Source organism: Triticum dicoccoides, chromosome 4A (genome assembly GCF_002162155.2).
Source record: "Triticum dicoccoides isolate Atlit2015 ecotype Zavitan chromosome 4A, WEW_v2.0, whole genome shotgun sequence".
In the NCBI taxonomy this organism is placed as follows: Eukaryota; Viridiplantae; Streptophyta; class Magnoliopsida; order Poales; family Poaceae; genus Triticum; species Triticum dicoccoides.
Window position 1 is genome coordinate 640,124,826 of NC_041386.1, and position 15,977 is coordinate 640,140,802.

Here is a 15,977-nt window from a genome sequence, read left to right on the forward strand (position 1 = left end):
ACCAACATTTTTTTTGGAAAAAACTTACAATCTATTTCATTAACTGCCATGATTGTACAAAGAACAGAGGTGGATAATCCTTCACAATAAAAAAATGGATGTTTTAAGAAAAACCAATGGATGTGTGATCATGACGCAAACGGATGCTCGTGTTCGTCTGACCGATCCAAACGGACAAAAGTCGGACAAAAAGGTGTCTTTTTGCGTCGGACGGTTGGAGTTAGCCATAGAGACATGACCTTGACTTACACGAACATGGTGGTAAAAGGTGGCGAAGGGGGGAAGGGGCATACAGTCTAGCCAACACTTTTTTTTGGAAAAACTTACAATCTATTCATCAACTGTCATGATTGTACAAATAACAAAGGAAGATAATCCATAATAATAATAATAAAAATGGATGTTTAGAAAAATCCAGAGGCTGTGTGATCTTGGTCGCTGAATGGTGATCTAATGATCCACAAAAAATCGACTGCTTCAATATTTTTTCCAAGTGCCTGATAAATAGGCGTTCACTATACATATATTACCTCTGTATCAAAATATAAGATGCTTTTTAGACTAAACTAGCCTAAAAAAAACGTACTATATTTTGGAGTAGCTATGTTTTCGAGAATTTCCAAATGGATTCATCAACAGGAAAAAAACAATTATAGTTTTTTTTAGTAGAAAACAATTATAGTTAGTGGGCAAAACAGTCGAACCATTCCCAGTTCCGACCTGGCTGAGCCGAACCGGAACCATTCCCCACCCGCACCCAAACCCACCATGGCCGCCCCGCCGCCGCCGCCACCGCCACCGCCACCGCCGGCTCTCCCGGACGACGTCGTCGAAGAGATCCTCCTCCGCCTCCCGCCCGACGACCCAGGTAGCCTCTTCCGCGCCTCCCTCGTCTGCAAGGCCTGGAGGAGCACCGTCTCCCATCCCCACTTCCGCCGCCGCTTCATCGGGCTCCACCGCCACCGGGCACCCCCCGTGCTCGGCTTCCTCCACGACTGGAAAGACGAGCGCATCCCAGACTTCGTCCCCACCACCGCCTCGCCCTTCTCCCTCACCGCTCCAGACCGCCGGTTCTGGCGCGCCCTCGACTGCCGCCACGGCCGCGCCCTCTTCCTCTCCGACGACAGCCAGGAAACTCAGGAACTCATCCTGTGGGAGCCAATCACGGGCGCCCGTCAGGGCATACCGGTGCCCTCGGCGTTCACGTGCGGGTGGCCGACCGCGGCCGTGTTCTGCGCAGCCGACGGGTGCGATCACCGCGACTGTGCGGGGGGCCCCTTCGGCGTGGTCTTCGTCTTCACCCTCGACATCTCGCCCAACGCAGACGTTGTCACATCGGCGTGCTTGTACTCGTCAGAGACTAGCACGTGGGGCAAGCTGAACTCGAGGGAACACGAGTTCGCCATGGACTTTGAGCATAATTCCAGCGTGCTGGTTGGGAGGTCTCTGCTCTACTTCCTGTCCGACGGTGGGATGATCCTGGAGTACAATTTGGGCAGTGGTGAACTGGCTGTGTTGGACACACCACCTAACGATTACGGCAGTGAAAACCACAGATTTAACCTCATGGTGGCGGAGGACGGTTTGCTGGGGGTTGCCGAAGCCATTGATTTTCAGCTCATATTGTGGAAAAGGGAGGCGAGTGATGGCACTAATGCACGATGGGTGGTGAGCCGGATCATCGACCTGGACATCGATCCATGCACACTTGTTCCAGTGTTGGGCTTTGCGGAGGGGGCAAATGCTATTTTCGTGAAAACTGTTGGTAGTCTCTTCATGATCGAGCTGCAGTCGGAGCAGGCGAAAAGGGTGTGCCATAATCATGGCTTCTGTAATTTGATTCCAGTTGTCAGCTTCTACACTCCACATTCTGGGCTCCAAGTGCCCGGGGGTGAACACCAGGACCCAGCGCCGCGGCTGAACCTACTGAGGAGGGGTGGTCAGCAAGGGGTATGGGAGGAGAAATCACTAGAATTGGCGCAAGTGCTGTTTGATAAGGGGTGCAAGGCTATCAATGAGAAGGACTTGGCCCACGCGGCTGACTGCTTCAGACATGCTCTCGAGATCAGGTTAGGATTCTACTCCCAAACTCCACTTGTTCTCCTAGCTAGGCATGCTGCTGTAGCGTAACATATGGATAGTTTGTGAGAAAGAAAACTTCCAGTTAGTTCATTGTTCTTTTCATGTGTGGCTCAGAGCCTTTTGAGTCCTGACATTTGTAGCTACCTTAGTAGGATTTAACATGCTCTATGTTAATGTGGTTACCAAGGGTGGTGTTTTGGTTTCATGTACGTATTTGACAGTGAGCACAATGGTGTGGGTGTTGGTCTTTGAGGGGTTAGTGAGTCCAGTTAGCCAATATGATCTGACAACACCACCTGGGATAGGTATTATCATATTTTGTTGTGATGTCTGTAATGCGATGAGAATTAAATCAAAGTCCAAGTGCTTGAGGGATAGGTATTATCCTATTTGATCACTGTGCAGTTCATTTATATGGCTCCTCTTCCTCAGATTTGTACTTCATAATCTGTGCAAGCACTAGTAACTATAAAAGACAGTCAACAGAACGTAGTTACACCTTGTGTCATAAAATGGTTTTGTCCACTTCAGAGTACATGTTTATGCTATAATGTTAACGATGATGCATCAGCAAATTTATGCATTGTTGTTGTTGTCACGTAGGGTTCGACATTATGGAGGCCTTGCTCCTGAGTGTGCTAGCACGTTTTACCGTTATGGAGGTGCCTTGTTATGCAAAGCTCAGGAGGCAGCCAATCGTTCAGGTAATGTTTCAAAGCATGCACCGAATGAAGAATCAATCACACCTACAACCAACAAAGATGATTGTGAAGAAGGCATGCTTTATCATTTATATCAGTTTCACCACTATAGGTTGAAATATATCACTGTATTTTGCATTGTTCTTCAGGTTTATGGAATGGTCTCCTAGAGAAAACTGCAGGATTAGTTGACCCCACAACTTTAACATGGCACTGCTACTGCCCTAGACACTCATATACACTGAAAGGCATTATTATCCTTTTAAATCTATATACTGTAGTATCTAGTTGATAACACTACTGGTTGCAATAAGTTCTCATTGTCTGTTCATGCCTAATGAAGAGTATACCTAATAAACTTATTATCAGTAATTTGCCCATGCCAATGCAAAGTACTAATGGTTTGGGACTTGGAATGTTTTCACTAATATTATATGATCACAGTATACTAAGTGAGTTGGATCTTCTATGCATTTGTGTGCATCTAATTGCTGTTTGTTTCCTCTTGGGCTGTGTGCATCCTCGATTCAGAGGCCCGGAATAATAAAACTCTTCCATTTTCTAAAGGAAAAAAATGTTTTTCTTCTTTCAATGGTACGTGCTGATATAGTTGTTGTTGGTTAGGGGCAAACTTGCGTGGCAAAGGTCAGACGGATGGGAACATGACAGGCGATGGAGATGATTCTGATTTGGATTTGGCCTGGAAAATGTTGAATACTGCAAGGGTGATAGTTGCCAAGAGTCCAGAGAAGACAATGGAGAAGGTTACTATATTGACTGCTCTAGCTGAAATCTCCATGAGAAGAGGTAATCTCAGCTATCTCAGTTACCATGTGTTAGGCTGGTGAATGGTCATTTAAGGCCTCACATTTGATTTTCACTTTTGTAGAGGACAGAGACAGCTCAATCGGTTACTACTTTGAAGCTTTAGCGATCTTGGAACATTTGGTTAGGCCTGACCATTTTCGAATTGTCGATCTGTATCCTCTTTGTGGTGATAAGAGTGTCAGCCACTCTGCTGTATAGTAGTAGAACAAATCAGCATAATAGTGTGGTTTCAAATAATTTGAGTTGACCCAAATCTTGCACAGGTGCCTTCACCTGCTTTTGAATCCACATGTTAGTGTAGATTTGGAGTAGGACTGTGATCACCAGAAAAAAAATGTTAGGTAGATAATGCTGTTTTGTTATGATTAGGTCTTTGAGTTCAATTCTTCCTTTGTTGATTACCTTAATTCAGTTCTAGAAACGTCCGCATATGTTTGGCCTTTGAGTTAGCATCCAAGGTTGGGGATGCAATCCCATATTGTGCAAAGGCTATTTCATTATGCAAGTCGCGTATACATAATCTGAAAATTGCCAAGGAAGCTTTGTTGGCTGATAGAGACCTTAGAGCATCTGCTGCTAAAGGACACTCAGGAAAGTCGACTCTGGAAGATGAGATATCTTACCTTGCTAGAATGTTGCCTCGATTCCAGAAGAAGGTGAACAAACTTAATTTTATTCATGCTACCAGTTTGGTTCTGCTCATGAATCTAGTGCTCTATGAACGAAGAATACGTTTTGTAAGGAACAATAACATCTCTCTTAATTGTTTTGGTTCAGCTTGAAGAACTGAAGCAAGCAATGTCAACCCCAAGCGACGGCATAGATAATATTATGAAGAGGGTGGTCTCACAGGCAAGTCATGAGCAGAGTGTTAACAATACTATGGCAAGAACTGCATCTTTGACTTCTTCGCAGATGGCACGATCAAACAACAGCTTCCATTCCCCAACTATGTCGACGGCAGCACCAAGAGGAAGCACTGGAAGTAGCATAACCGACTTTGAGATTGTTGGCAGAGACATGAAACGAGCTAAAGATGAGTCGATCTCCTACGAACCTTCTCCAAAGAGACTTGCAGCAGATGATTCACCATCCGTGAATGAAATTTGATAGCAGCTAGATAGAAATTCTGAAACTGCCAAGATATGCATGGGACACTCTAACAAGATGTTACTACTCCCCGTTCATTTTCGCTCAATGGTGAATACTTATCTGCTGATTTGTATACTAATTTTTTGATCTGGTCACTAGGTGTTCTTGGCATTAGCACATAATAACTGATGGATCATCAGTGGCTCTCCGCAGTGCGATACTCATCCATTGTTTTCTACTCCCTCCGTTCCTAAATATAAATATTTTTAGAGATTCCAATATGGACTACATATGGAGCACAATGAGTGAATCTACACTCTATACTATGTCTATATACATCCGTATGTAGTATGTCTATATACATCCGTATGTAGTCTTACTTAATTGATCAGCTAGCATTACATGCCTCTTAGATGTAGTTTTTGCAAGTCAGTGATCATTTGAGAAACATTTATTGTCTACGTGTTGCATCAGTTGCAATGAAACATTTGAATTTTCTACTGTTTGAAGAATGTTCTATTCTTGCTAATTCTGAGAGGCAGGCTAGTAGTGACGATTAATACTTTTTCTTTCCGAATGGAGGTTAAACAATTAGTTATCAGAAAACTAGAATGTTGCAAATACTAGATGCATTTACAGATTACACATTACATTGTTGCAAGCGAGCTCAGATCTCTAACATTAATTGGCAGACTGAGCAAACAAATGCACAACAAAACTATAATGAATTAAGCTGATGGTATGTACTAGAGGCCGGAGAAGATGGCGGACAAGGATGTAGGTGAGGCCACAGCATCCTGCTGCACATTCGGATCATCTCAGGTGAGAAGTGTGGACAAGGCAAGCCGTAGATGAACTCGTCGGCGGCCGGCTCCTCAGGCTCTGGGTCTGGCTGCGTTCCCTCCTCCATCCAGTGGTGTTTGTCGTTCCCCTCTGCGGTGATGCTATGTGCGAACCTGGCGGCTTCCTCCTCCGGCACAACCACTTGATATAAGCTAGGGAATTCTTGTTCCACATTGTGGAAGAAGTTTCTAGGCAGCGGAGCAGATCCGTCCATCTCTTTCTCTTGCACCTCCGGCTGAGCTGCCGGTGCCATGGCCAGATCACCTCCGGGCCCAACCATGACGACGTTGTTCTGGTATAAACCAGAGAGAGAGAGAGATCAAATGCCGAATGACAACGACACTTATCTAGCAACTTGTATACACATCAACAGATGAGTATTGACCATTGAAGCAACATGAACATGCAGTAGGAACATCTAATACCGTGTCTCAAGCATATCTTGGCAATTTCAGAACTTTATATCTAGCTGAACCACATTTCACAAACGGTGAACAATCTGTTGCAAGCCTCTTCTGGAGAAGCTTCAGCAGAGGCCTGACATTACCCCATCTGAAGCCTTATCCTACAACCCCAAGATTATTTACAGTACTTTTCGGCTTCTGTTGTTGCCATTTGAGTTGCCCCCTAACCAACGACTATGTCAATGTTCTTATTAGAAAAAAAGAAATAGCAACAGGAAGAGATGCATACAAATGCTTAAACGACAAACTTAATCATTATAGCATGATCATGAAAATAGACTGATTCATTTAACAGCAACTACTCACATTATTCCATAATTTATGTAAGACAGGATTGCTGCTCTTGTGTAGTTAAAGCTAGCCTGTGCAAGTACACTATTTAGATAGATCCATATATGATCAAACTGGCACTGCTATTACAAATGTATTGATAACAAAGATTAAAATATGTGTACATAAATTTAGAAGGCAAATAGCTGACATGTGGCAGCGAACACAAATTCAGATATGGTCAACCCACAGCACAGTTTTTTTTAAGAAATGAAATGTAATTCAGATACGTTGCAGAATTTAAGAGACATAAAATTACAAATGTTGATTTGAAAAGAAGAAAACTAGTCTCCAAACAGGCGAACATTTCGTACACCGAATAGGCCGGCACATACTACAGAATTAAATATATCTTTTTTAAAGAAGAACCGGCAAGAATAAAAAACAAGTGTTGAGAAATGCAGATATCTATAGAAGGCTAATTCCTCTAAGAGGCATGTAATGCTAGCTGATAAATTAAGTAAATCAGAACTTAATAAATAGCACATATGAGTTGCGCTTAAGAAGCACCTCTTGCACATGAACAAGAACATCCAAAATGGCTTCTACAAACCTCCAAGATAAAAGCAAATATGCCTCCAATTTTAAACAGTAAAGAGGAAACAATGGAAAAAATCGGACCACAACAAACAATGCAGCTGGATAGTGGTGGGAAGGTATTACTGAGAAACACCTAGAAACAATGGATGAGTATCAAGTTCCAGCCTTCCATTCAACAGGTAAGTATCAAGCATTGAGGGAATATGACAGGGGAATAATAAAATCGTGTTACAAAGTTCCAGCCTTACAGGCATATCTTGGCAAATTCTGAACTTCCATCTAGCTGCTACCATTTCACGGATGGCGAATCATCTGCCATCAGTCCTCTTTGGAGAAGGTTCAGCAGAGATCGCCTGAGTTGGGTTCAGCCACGGCGGTGGGTCATGGTGTTCGCCCCATGAGTGCTTCGAGCCTAGCATGTGGAGTGTAGAAGCTGACAACTGGAATCAGATTACAGAAGCCACGATGACCGCACACCTTACTCACCCGCTTGGATTGCAGCTCAATTGAGAAGAGGCCAGCAACCGTCACCACGAAAATGACATTTGCTTCCTGAGCAAAGCCCAACACTTGCACCGAATTTGTTGCATCCACGAGAGCATCATTTGGAAGCAACATATTCAAGTTGATGACCCGGCTAAGTACCCATATCGCATCAGTGCCGTAACTTGGCTCTTTTGTCCACAATTTGAGACGCTGACCCAATTCTTGACTAACACCCAGTGCACCCCCCTCCACCAGCATTAGGTTATATCTATAGTCAAACCCATCATCATCAGACATGTAATCGGGTTGGCAATGAGGTGTGTTGAACACAGTCAGCCCGTGCCTCACTAAATCATACTCCAGGATCAACCCACCGTCGGACAAGAAGTAGAGTGACCTTCCAATGAGCACGCTGGAATAAAATTCGAAGTACATCACGAACTCACCGTGCATCGAGGTCAGCTCGCCCCACATGCCGGTCTCCGACGAGTACACGGCGGCCGACGTGAGAAACGGATCCAGCTCAGCGTCTTCTTCATCGACACAGAAGACGAAGACCACCCGAAAAGGGCCCCCGAAGCAGTCGCGGTGGCCGCACCCGTCCATTGCGCAGAACACGGCAGCCGTCGGGTAGTCGCCCTGGAACGCCGCGGGCACCGGTACGCGCTGCTGGGCGCCCGTGATTGGCCCCCACACAAGGAGCTCCTCGGCGTCCTGGCCCTTGGAGAGGAAGAGGGCGCGGCCGTGGCGGTAGTCAAGGGCACGCCAGGAGCGAGAGTCCGGGGCGGCGAGGGAGAAGGACGATGCGGTGGTGTGGATGAATCGGGGGATGGCGTCGTATTCCCAGTTGTGGAGGACGCCGAGCACGGGGGGTGTGGGGTGGAGCTCGTGGAGGCGGCGGCGGAATCTGGGGCTGGAGACGGTGTGGCTCCAGGCCTTGCAGACGAGGGAGGCGCGGAGGAGGCAGGCGGGGTCGTCGGGTGGGAGGCGGAGGAGGATCTCTTCGAATAGCTCGTCCGGGATCGACGGCGGCGAGGCGCGGCGGCGCGGCGGCGATGCTGCCATGGTAACCGTTGGTGGCTAGGTCTGGATGTGATGTGTGTGCGGGTCTGCGGGAGAGGGTGGAATGGCTGACGCGTCACACTCGCGTGGGCCGGCCCAACACGCGAGCTGCTCGCTCGCTCTCAAAGTCTCACAGCATGTTTGTTTGGTTGGGGTAGTTAGAGCTAGAGAATGAGAATTGAAGGGGTACAAGACTTCAAATCTATTGTTTGGTTAAGGGATTGGGAATTGATAAGGACATAGTCATGAGACTTGAGACTCTAACTCCCACTATTTTATTAACAGGGGAGGGGATGGGAGTTGGAAGGGAATTGTTTTAGTGAGTCAATCTTAGCCCTTCATCATAACTTACGTTAATTTCCCTTGTCTATTTCCTTGTCAATTCTCACGAATCAAACACGGGAATATAATTTCTCATCAAACTCTCACACATAATTTTCATCATGCGCCAAACAGAGGATTGAGAATAAAACGACTCATTCCATGTCTAATCTCAATACAACTCCCTACATTAAACTCCCATTCCCCTTCCCATTTTTTGCCAAACACGCTGCGAGGAGATTGGGAATCTGGGCGGAGCGGAGGCTCATGGTCCTCCTCGAAGTGGAGTGGAGGCTCGGCTAAGCCTCAACACCAAAGGCGTTTTCTAAACCTCTTTTCTTTTACGAACCGACCAACTACTACGGTGTTGTGCACTCAGTGCAATCCATAACAAAAAGTAACAAAAATTTCTTGAGAAAAAGATGTACATATATACTCGTAAATTATTCTTTCACCAAATCTAAGCTTTCGTCGTAGGCGGTGTCGTCTCCTGATCTAGAGAAAGGCTTTCCGCGTTGAGTTGGAGGCAAATGACCAAAAACTCGATCGATGATCGTGTCGGCTGGCTGGTCTCCTCCGACAATCCGCCGAATCTTTAGGCAGACAATCTTGTTCCTCCTTGCCTTAATGCTAGAAGGAAGGGAGTGTTGCGTTGCGTTGGAGTCTGTGGTATGCCGCTCCAGAGGTCTCATTAGACCAAGTGGTATGTCCCCGGTGCTACCCATGATCGTATTCAACGAGGTAATACTTTTACCATGGCAGATGTTGATATTTTTTCATATAAATATGGTTAGACTTTGTGAAGTTTGACTTTAGAGAATTTTAATATGCAGAGTAAAAAGGATCGGAGGGAGTACAAGGAAAGTAAAAGTTATGCAAGTTGAAATGTTGCAGAAATTTTCCTTTTCAGTTTCTTTTCTCCACAAGGAAAACAGTCTCGATCGTTTCACCCTCTGAGTCTCTGAGGCTGAACCTGGTTGTTGTGGTTGAGCCCAACCACTCCACCGTCTTCCCCATTTCCAGATCCACACCAACGAGACCCAGCGAGCGGAGCACCATGGCAGAACCGCCACGGCACCGCACCTCGCCGCCGGCGCTCCCGCACGAGCTCGTCGAGGAGATCCTCCTCCGCCTCCCACACGACGACCCAGCCTGCCTCCTCCGCGCCTCCTTCGCCTGCAAGGCCTGGGGCCGCGCCGTCTCCCAGCCCGACTTCCGCGGCCGCTTCATCAAGGAGCACCAGCATCGGCCACTGCCCTTGATCGGCTTCCTCCACAACTGGGAGGACGAGCGCGTCCCCCGCTTCTTCTCCACCATCGCCTTGCCCTTCTCCCTCCCCGCCCCGGACCGCGCCTCCTGGCTCGCCCTCGACTGCCGCCACGGCCGCGCCCTCTTCCTCTCCGAGTCCGAGGGATCTGGTGCTCAGCAACTCCTTGTGTGGGATCTAAACACGGGCGTCCAGCGGCGCATACCAGTGCCCCCGCTGCACAGCAGCTACGTGTACAGGACCGCGGCCGTGCTCTGCCCAGCGGACGGGTGCGACCACCGCGACTGCAACGGGGGTCCCTTCCGCGTGGTCTTCGTCTTCACCATGGTCCGGTGTGTGCTGATGTGGCCCGGTGTCACGTCGGTGTGCGTCTACTCGTCAGAGACTGGCACGTGGTCCGGTGAACTGGGCAAGATTAGTCACCAGTTCCACGCGTTGACGTTTACATGTCATTCCAGCCTGCTCCTTGGGAGGTCTCTGCTCTACTTCATGTCCGACGGTGGGTTCATCCTAGAGTATGACTTGGCCAGCAACGTCCTGACTGGCTTCGAGACGCCATACAACAGCAACAAGCAGATATTTAACCTTATGGTGGCGGAGGATGGTGGAATAGGAGTTAGCGAAGGCTTCAGTTCCCATCTCAAACTGTGGTCAAGGGAGGAGAGTGATGCACAGTGGGTACTTAGCCGGGTCATCCACCTGCAAAATTCGCTCCCACCTGCTGCTCTCGTGGATGCAGAGGCTGAACTGATGGTATTGGGATTTGCCGAGGGAGTGAATGTCATTTTCGTTAACACGGTGGCTGGCCTCTTCACAATCGAGCTACAGTCGGAGCGGGTGAAGAAGGTGTGCGATGATCATGGCTTCTGTAATTTGATTCCAGTTGTCAGCTTCTACACTCCCGTGGACCGTCTCGAATACCAGGACCTGCTGCCGTCGATCCCTAGTGAGAATGTAGGTGATGAGGAGGGGGGAGAGGAGGAGAAAACAGTAGACGAGGCACATCAGCTACTTGACAAGGGGTCCAATACTATCAAGGAGGGTGGCTTTGTCGACGCCGTTGAACGTGTCAGCCATGACCTCAATGCCAGGTGAGAGCTCTACTACTAAAAGCCTCCCCTGTTCTGAGCTATGCAATGCTGAAACACGTGTATGGATTTGATTGTGGAAAAATACTTCCCATTAGTTCAGTACTCTTTAGGAGCAGCTGTTGGTTGTTTCCATGTGCCCTTAGTTTTGTTACTTTGGGACTTTGAGTCATTAGTTTGGGAGATGAGTTTAGAACGGTTTTAGATGTTCTACGCCGACGTGGTTGCCAATCAGTGTTTATCTTTCTTGTGTTTGGAATCAGCGGTTAAATTAGCCCTAGTGTTTTTTTATGGTAGTAGTTGAGAGTTAGGACCTGACATTTTTTGTTATGATATGTGCAATGCGATGAACATCAAATAAAAGTGTATTTATTGGATGGATCAGCTGTTGGTTGTTTCCATGTGCCCTTAGTTTAGTTACTTTGGGACTTTGAGTCTTTTAGTTTGGAAGATGAGTTTATAATGGTTTTAGATGTTCTGCGACAAGGTGGTTGCCAAGCAATGTTTTTCTTTCTTTTGTTCGGCAACGACCTCAACTGTGTTTGAGTGATTCCACGGGTCGAATTAGCCTCAGTGTTTTGATGGCACTACTTGAGAGTTAGGACCTGACATCTTTTGTTATGATTTATGCATTGCCATGAATATCCAATCTGTATATATTGGAGGGATATGTATTATCGTATTTGAGAAGAGTTCTATACCTCTGCTCCTGGCTAGTCTCTTGTTATAAACATCAGTGAACAGAGCATAGTTACCACACCTCGTGTCATCAAAATGGTTGATTGAATAATTTTAGCTGTGCTATTCTACCTCAGATTGGTTTCATGCCTGGGAGGTCGACCATGGAAGCCATTTTCTTGGTACGACAGCTTATGGAGAGATATAGGGAGCAAAAGAAGGACTTGCATATGGTGTTCATTGACTTGGAGAAGGCCTATGATAAGATACCGCGGAATGTCATGTGGTGGGCCTTGGAGAAACATAAAGTCCCAGCAAAGTACATTACCCTCATCAAGGACATGTACGATAATGTTGTGACAAGTGTTCGAACAAGTGATGTCGACACTGATGACTTCCCGATTAAGATAGGACTGCATCAGGGGTCAGCTTTGAGCCCTTATCTTTTTGCATTGGTGATGGATGAGGTCACAAGGGATATACAAGGAGATATCCCATGGTGTATGCTCTTTGCGGATGATGTGGTGCTAGTTGACGATAGTCGGGCGGGGGTAAATAGGAAGTTAGAGTTATGGAGACAAACCTTGGAATCGAAAGGGTTTAGGCTTAGTAGGACTAAAACCGAGTACATGATGTGCGGTTTCAGTACTACTAGGTGTGAGGAGGAGGAGGTTAGCCTTGATGGTCAGGTGGTACCTCGGAAGGACACCTTTCGGTATTTGGGGTCAATGCTGCAGGAGGATGGGGGTATTGATGAAGATGTGAACCATCGGATCAAAGCTGGATGGATGAAGTGGCGCCAAGCTTCTGGCATTCTCTGTGACAAGAGAGTGCCACAAAAGCTAAAAGGCAAGTTCTACAGGACGGCGGTTCGACCCGCAATGTTGTATGGCGCTGAGTGTTGGCCGACTAAAAGGCGACATGTTCAACAGTTAGGTGTGGCGGAGATGCGTATGTTGAGATGGATGTGTGGCCACACGAGGAAGGATCGAGTCCGGAATGATGATATACGAGATAGAGTTGGGGTAGCACCAATTGAAGAGAAGCTTGTCCAACATCGTCTGAGATGGTTTGGGCATATCCAGCGCAGGCCTCCAGAAGCTCCAGTGCATAGCGGATGGCTAAAGCGTGCGGAGAATGTCAAGAGAGGGCGGGGTAGACCGAATTTGACATGGGAGGAGTCCGTTAAGAGAGACCTGAAGGATTGGGGTATCACCGAAGAGCTAGCTATGGACAGGGGTGCATGGAAGCTTGCTATCCATGTGCCAGAGCCATGAGTTGGTTGCGAGATCTTATGGGTTTCACCTCTAGCCTACCCCAACTTGCTTGGGACTAAAGGCTTTGTTGTTGTTGTTGTTGTTGTTGTTGTATTCTACCTCAGATTGCAGTAACTTTCATGTCCTTGTATTGTCTATAAACTTAACAATTACTCCCTCCGTAAAGAAATATAAGAGCGTTTAGATCACTCAAATAGTTATCTAAACACTTATATTTCTTTACAAAGGAAGTATAGACTAATAAAAATGTATGCCTTTGTTTTCACCTAGGGTTGGGGGTCATGGAGAAGTTGCTCCAGGGTGTGCTAGCACGTTTGACAAATATGAATGCGCATACATAGCTCAAGAGGTGAATGATTCTTTGGATGATGTTTCCAGGAGTGTATCAAATGAAGAATCGGTGAAGGGCACATCCAGCAAAGATGATGCTGAGGACTCAAAGACCTCTGGTAGCAATGGTGAGGATGCTGCTCCATCTTCGGAGAAAGGTGATTCTCAAGAAGGTACTGTATTATCATTGTCCCTTTCTTTGGACCAGCAGTGCTGCCAGGGCTGCACAACTGCGTGGTGAAATACTTTATTTTCTTTGAAGTTTGCATTGCTCTCCCAAGATTTCGCATGAAATTTAACTTCTATGGAATAGTTTCACAATTAACTTTTGGGATCAACCGGGCCCACAATTTTAAAGAGGCACTGCCACTGCCCCCAATTAGTCATATACTCCCACAGAAAAATGGCCATGTAATCCTGCATATGCAAACTACTAGTAATCTTGCTTGGGGCTTGGAAGGAGAACTGTTTGCTATTTGTACTTATCTATTGAATTCTCATCCACATTCCTTGGAAGACTGTTTAATCAATGCAGTTTTGCTAATAGATAGTAGATGATGTTTCTGAAAGCAGAAAATGCTTTCATTTCTCAAAAAAACTTGTGCCATGGGTTGACCATATCTTGAACTTGTGTCTGGTGCAACATGTCAGCCATTTGCCTTCTAAATTTATATACATATGTTTTATTATCTTTCTTACCTATACACTTGGAATAGCAATGCCAGTTTGAACATCTATGCATCTATCTAAATAGTGTACTCGCAGAAGGTAGATTTACTACATAAGATCTCCTCTTTTAAATCATGTCTTACATAAGTTATGCAATAATGTGATTAGTTGGTGTTAAACGAACCAATCTATTATCATCATCATGCTATAGTGATTAAGCTGGACCACTTAATCATTTGTATGGATCTCTTCCTGGTGAGTTTTCAATCGTATAATAGAATTGATGGTCATGCATCAATATGTTTTTTACCTCTTAGAGTAAATACGGGTAATAGTTGTTTTTAACAAGAACATTGATATTGTCGTTTACTAGGGGAAACTCAAATGGTAACAACACACGCCTAGACGCACTGTAAATAACCTTGGGGTTGTAGGTAGAGGCTTCAAATGTGGTAATGTCAGGTCTCTGCTGAACCTGTCTGTAAAAAAAGAGACTAGTAACAGATTGTTCACTGTCTGTAAAATGTGGTTCAGCCAGATATTAGGTTCTGAAATTGCCAAGATATGCCCAAGACACGGCATTAGATGTCGCAACTGCATGTTTCATGTTGCCTTGATGGTCAATACTCATCTGTTGATGTGTATACAAGTAGCTTGATACGTGTTGTTGTCATTCAGCATTTGATCTGTTTTCTTCTTCTTTTTTACCAATGCTATTGCAATGTTTGGCATATTCAGTATGCGGTTGCAATGTTTGCCATGCTCTGAAAAGACTGCCATTGTTCTGCTCTTTTCTGTGATGCGACATTCTTTGCATCAGTCTTGGAGGGTTGCATAAACCATATTGCATGTTCCTGTGCATGTGTGAAATGTTGCTTTTTATGTAAAATTCATATGTACTATATTCTGTCTGACTCAATTTATTCTGCTAGCATCACATGCCTCTTACAGGAGTTTTGCTTTCTATGTATATATCAGTTGTGCTAACATCTCACTCTGTTGCTATGTGCTGCTAGTGCTAGGCTGATGGTCAGGCCGGATGTTCATCAGTCATCAGCACCTTGAGTAGGATCCTTTTCTTCTCCACAATTGGGAAACACTTTTGTCATGGTATTGTAGTTTAGATTCCAGACTAAATGTAGACAAGAATTAAGGCACCAAATGGGGAGGCTTTGGCACCCTGAAGAAGTGAAATAGCGAATGATGTTCAAGAGCTGGTCTGAAGGATAGTGTCGCAACTAGGATTCTATGATGCAAATTAGCTGCCGAGTGGGGATCAGGGTCAATGATGCCTAACATTGGAGCGGTTCAGGGTCTGTTATGTTGTTCTGTACAACGATGTTTCGATCTTTTGAGAAACATTTCATCTTTGAGAAATAGGATAAACATTATCTACATATTTCATCAGTTTCTGTACTCTGTTTTCCCTATCCATATGAATCCGTGTTTTATACTCTTGGCGGCAGTTCTCTCTTTGTGTTCAGAGCGTATTTGTGAGGGTTTCAACATTACTGGTTACTAGCATGTACTAGTATTTATCTTCAGATCAACATACCAAATTAGTTTTGCTGAAACCAATTGAGCTAGCTGCAGTGTGTCGTGGATCAGAAAACTACACCCTACAGGTGTCGATTTCAGTCAGTGTTATCAACAGATAAACATTTGAGCCAGTGATCGTTTGATAAACATTTTCATCTTATTTTCCTCGGTTAGAAACATTTCATCATCTTCTGGAACAAGGCAGAAACATGTAATCTTTGATAAGTAGGATGAACTATTGTACTGGTGTAAATACTTTTTTTTGTCCTGTTTCTCTCAACCAGAAGATAAAGGAGCTTCATCAGTTCCTTCTTTTTTGTTCTTGATCTGAATCTCTTGATGACACCGAGAAATGAAAATCATGTTATTCAACAAATTGA

The 15,977-nt window shown here is 45.4% G+C and overlaps 3 protein-coding genes across 6 annotated transcripts; 2 read left to right on the forward strand and 1 right to left on the reverse strand.

The window, feature by feature from the left end:
- The first annotated feature begins 743 nt into the window (after nt 1-743).
- Nucleotides 744-4,858, forward strand: LOC119287605. The gene is made up of 6 exons (XM_037567181.1): nt 744-2,069; nt 2,686-2,786; nt 3,408-3,590; nt 3,673-3,763; nt 4,030-4,267; nt 4,389-4,858. The coding sequence occupies exons 1-6, from the start codon at nt 769-771 to the stop codon at nt 4,719-4,721; spliced, it is 2,247 nt and encodes a 748-aa protein (XP_037423078.1). The 5' UTR covers nt 744-768; the 3' UTR covers nt 4,722-4,858.
- Nucleotides 4,859-7,027: 2,169 nt separating this feature from the next.
- On the reverse strand, nt 7,028-8,517 carry LOC119287606. Its single transcript, XM_037567182.1, has one exon. The coding sequence runs from the start codon at nt 8,429-8,431 to the stop codon at nt 7,262-7,264; it is 1,170 nt and encodes a 389-aa protein (XP_037423079.1). The 5' UTR covers nt 8,432-8,517; the 3' UTR covers nt 7,028-7,261.
- A 1,183-nt stretch (nt 8,518-9,700) lies between these two features.
- On the forward strand, nt 9,701-15,470 carry LOC119287607. Of its 4 annotated transcripts, none has more exons than XM_037567184.1 (3): nt 9,701-11,107; nt 13,330-13,562; nt 15,075-15,470. In XM_037567184.1, exons 1-3 carry the CDS (start codon nt 9,807-9,809, stop codon nt 15,083-15,085), a joined length of 1,545 nt encoding a protein of 514 aa, XP_037423081.1. In that variant the 5' UTR covers nt 9,701-9,806; the 3' UTR covers nt 15,086-15,470. The 4 variants fall into 4 exon arrangements, with proteins under 4 accessions (XP_037423081.1, XP_037423082.1, XP_037423080.1 ...); XM_037567185.1 differs by having other exon boundaries at nt 9,701-10,862; nt 10,941-11,107; nt 13,330-15,470; XM_037567183.1 differs by having other exon boundaries at nt 13,330-15,470.
- Nucleotides 15,471-15,977: the final 507 nt, after the last annotated feature.

Excerpts from the sequence above, each read along its gene's own strand:
- LOC119287605 (XM_037567181.1), top strand. The coding sequence starts at position 769 with ATGGCCGCCCCGCCGCCGCCGCCACCGCCACCGCCACCGCCGGCTCTC. Across the intron at positions 2,787-3,407 it reads GGAGGCAGCCAATCGTTCAG|GGGCAAACTTGCGTGGCAAA; the intron begins GTAATGTTTCAA and ends GTTGTTGGTTAG. Across the intron at positions 3,764-4,029 it reads CATTTTCGAATTGTCGATCT|AAACGTCCGCATATGTTTGG; the intron begins GTATCCTCTTTG and ends ATTCAGTTCTAG.
- LOC119287606 (XM_037567182.1), bottom strand. The coding sequence starts at position 8,431 with ATGGCAGCATCGCCGCCGCGCCGCCGCGCCTCGCCGCCGTCGATCCCG.
- LOC119287607 (XM_037567183.1), top strand. The coding sequence starts at position 9,807 with ATGGCAGAACCGCCACGGCACCGCACCTCGCCGCCGGCGCTCCCGCAC. Across the intron at positions 11,108-13,329 it reads AGCCATGACCTCAATGCCAG|GGTTGGGGGTCATGGAGAAG; the intron begins GTGAGAGCTCTA and ends GTTTTCACCTAG.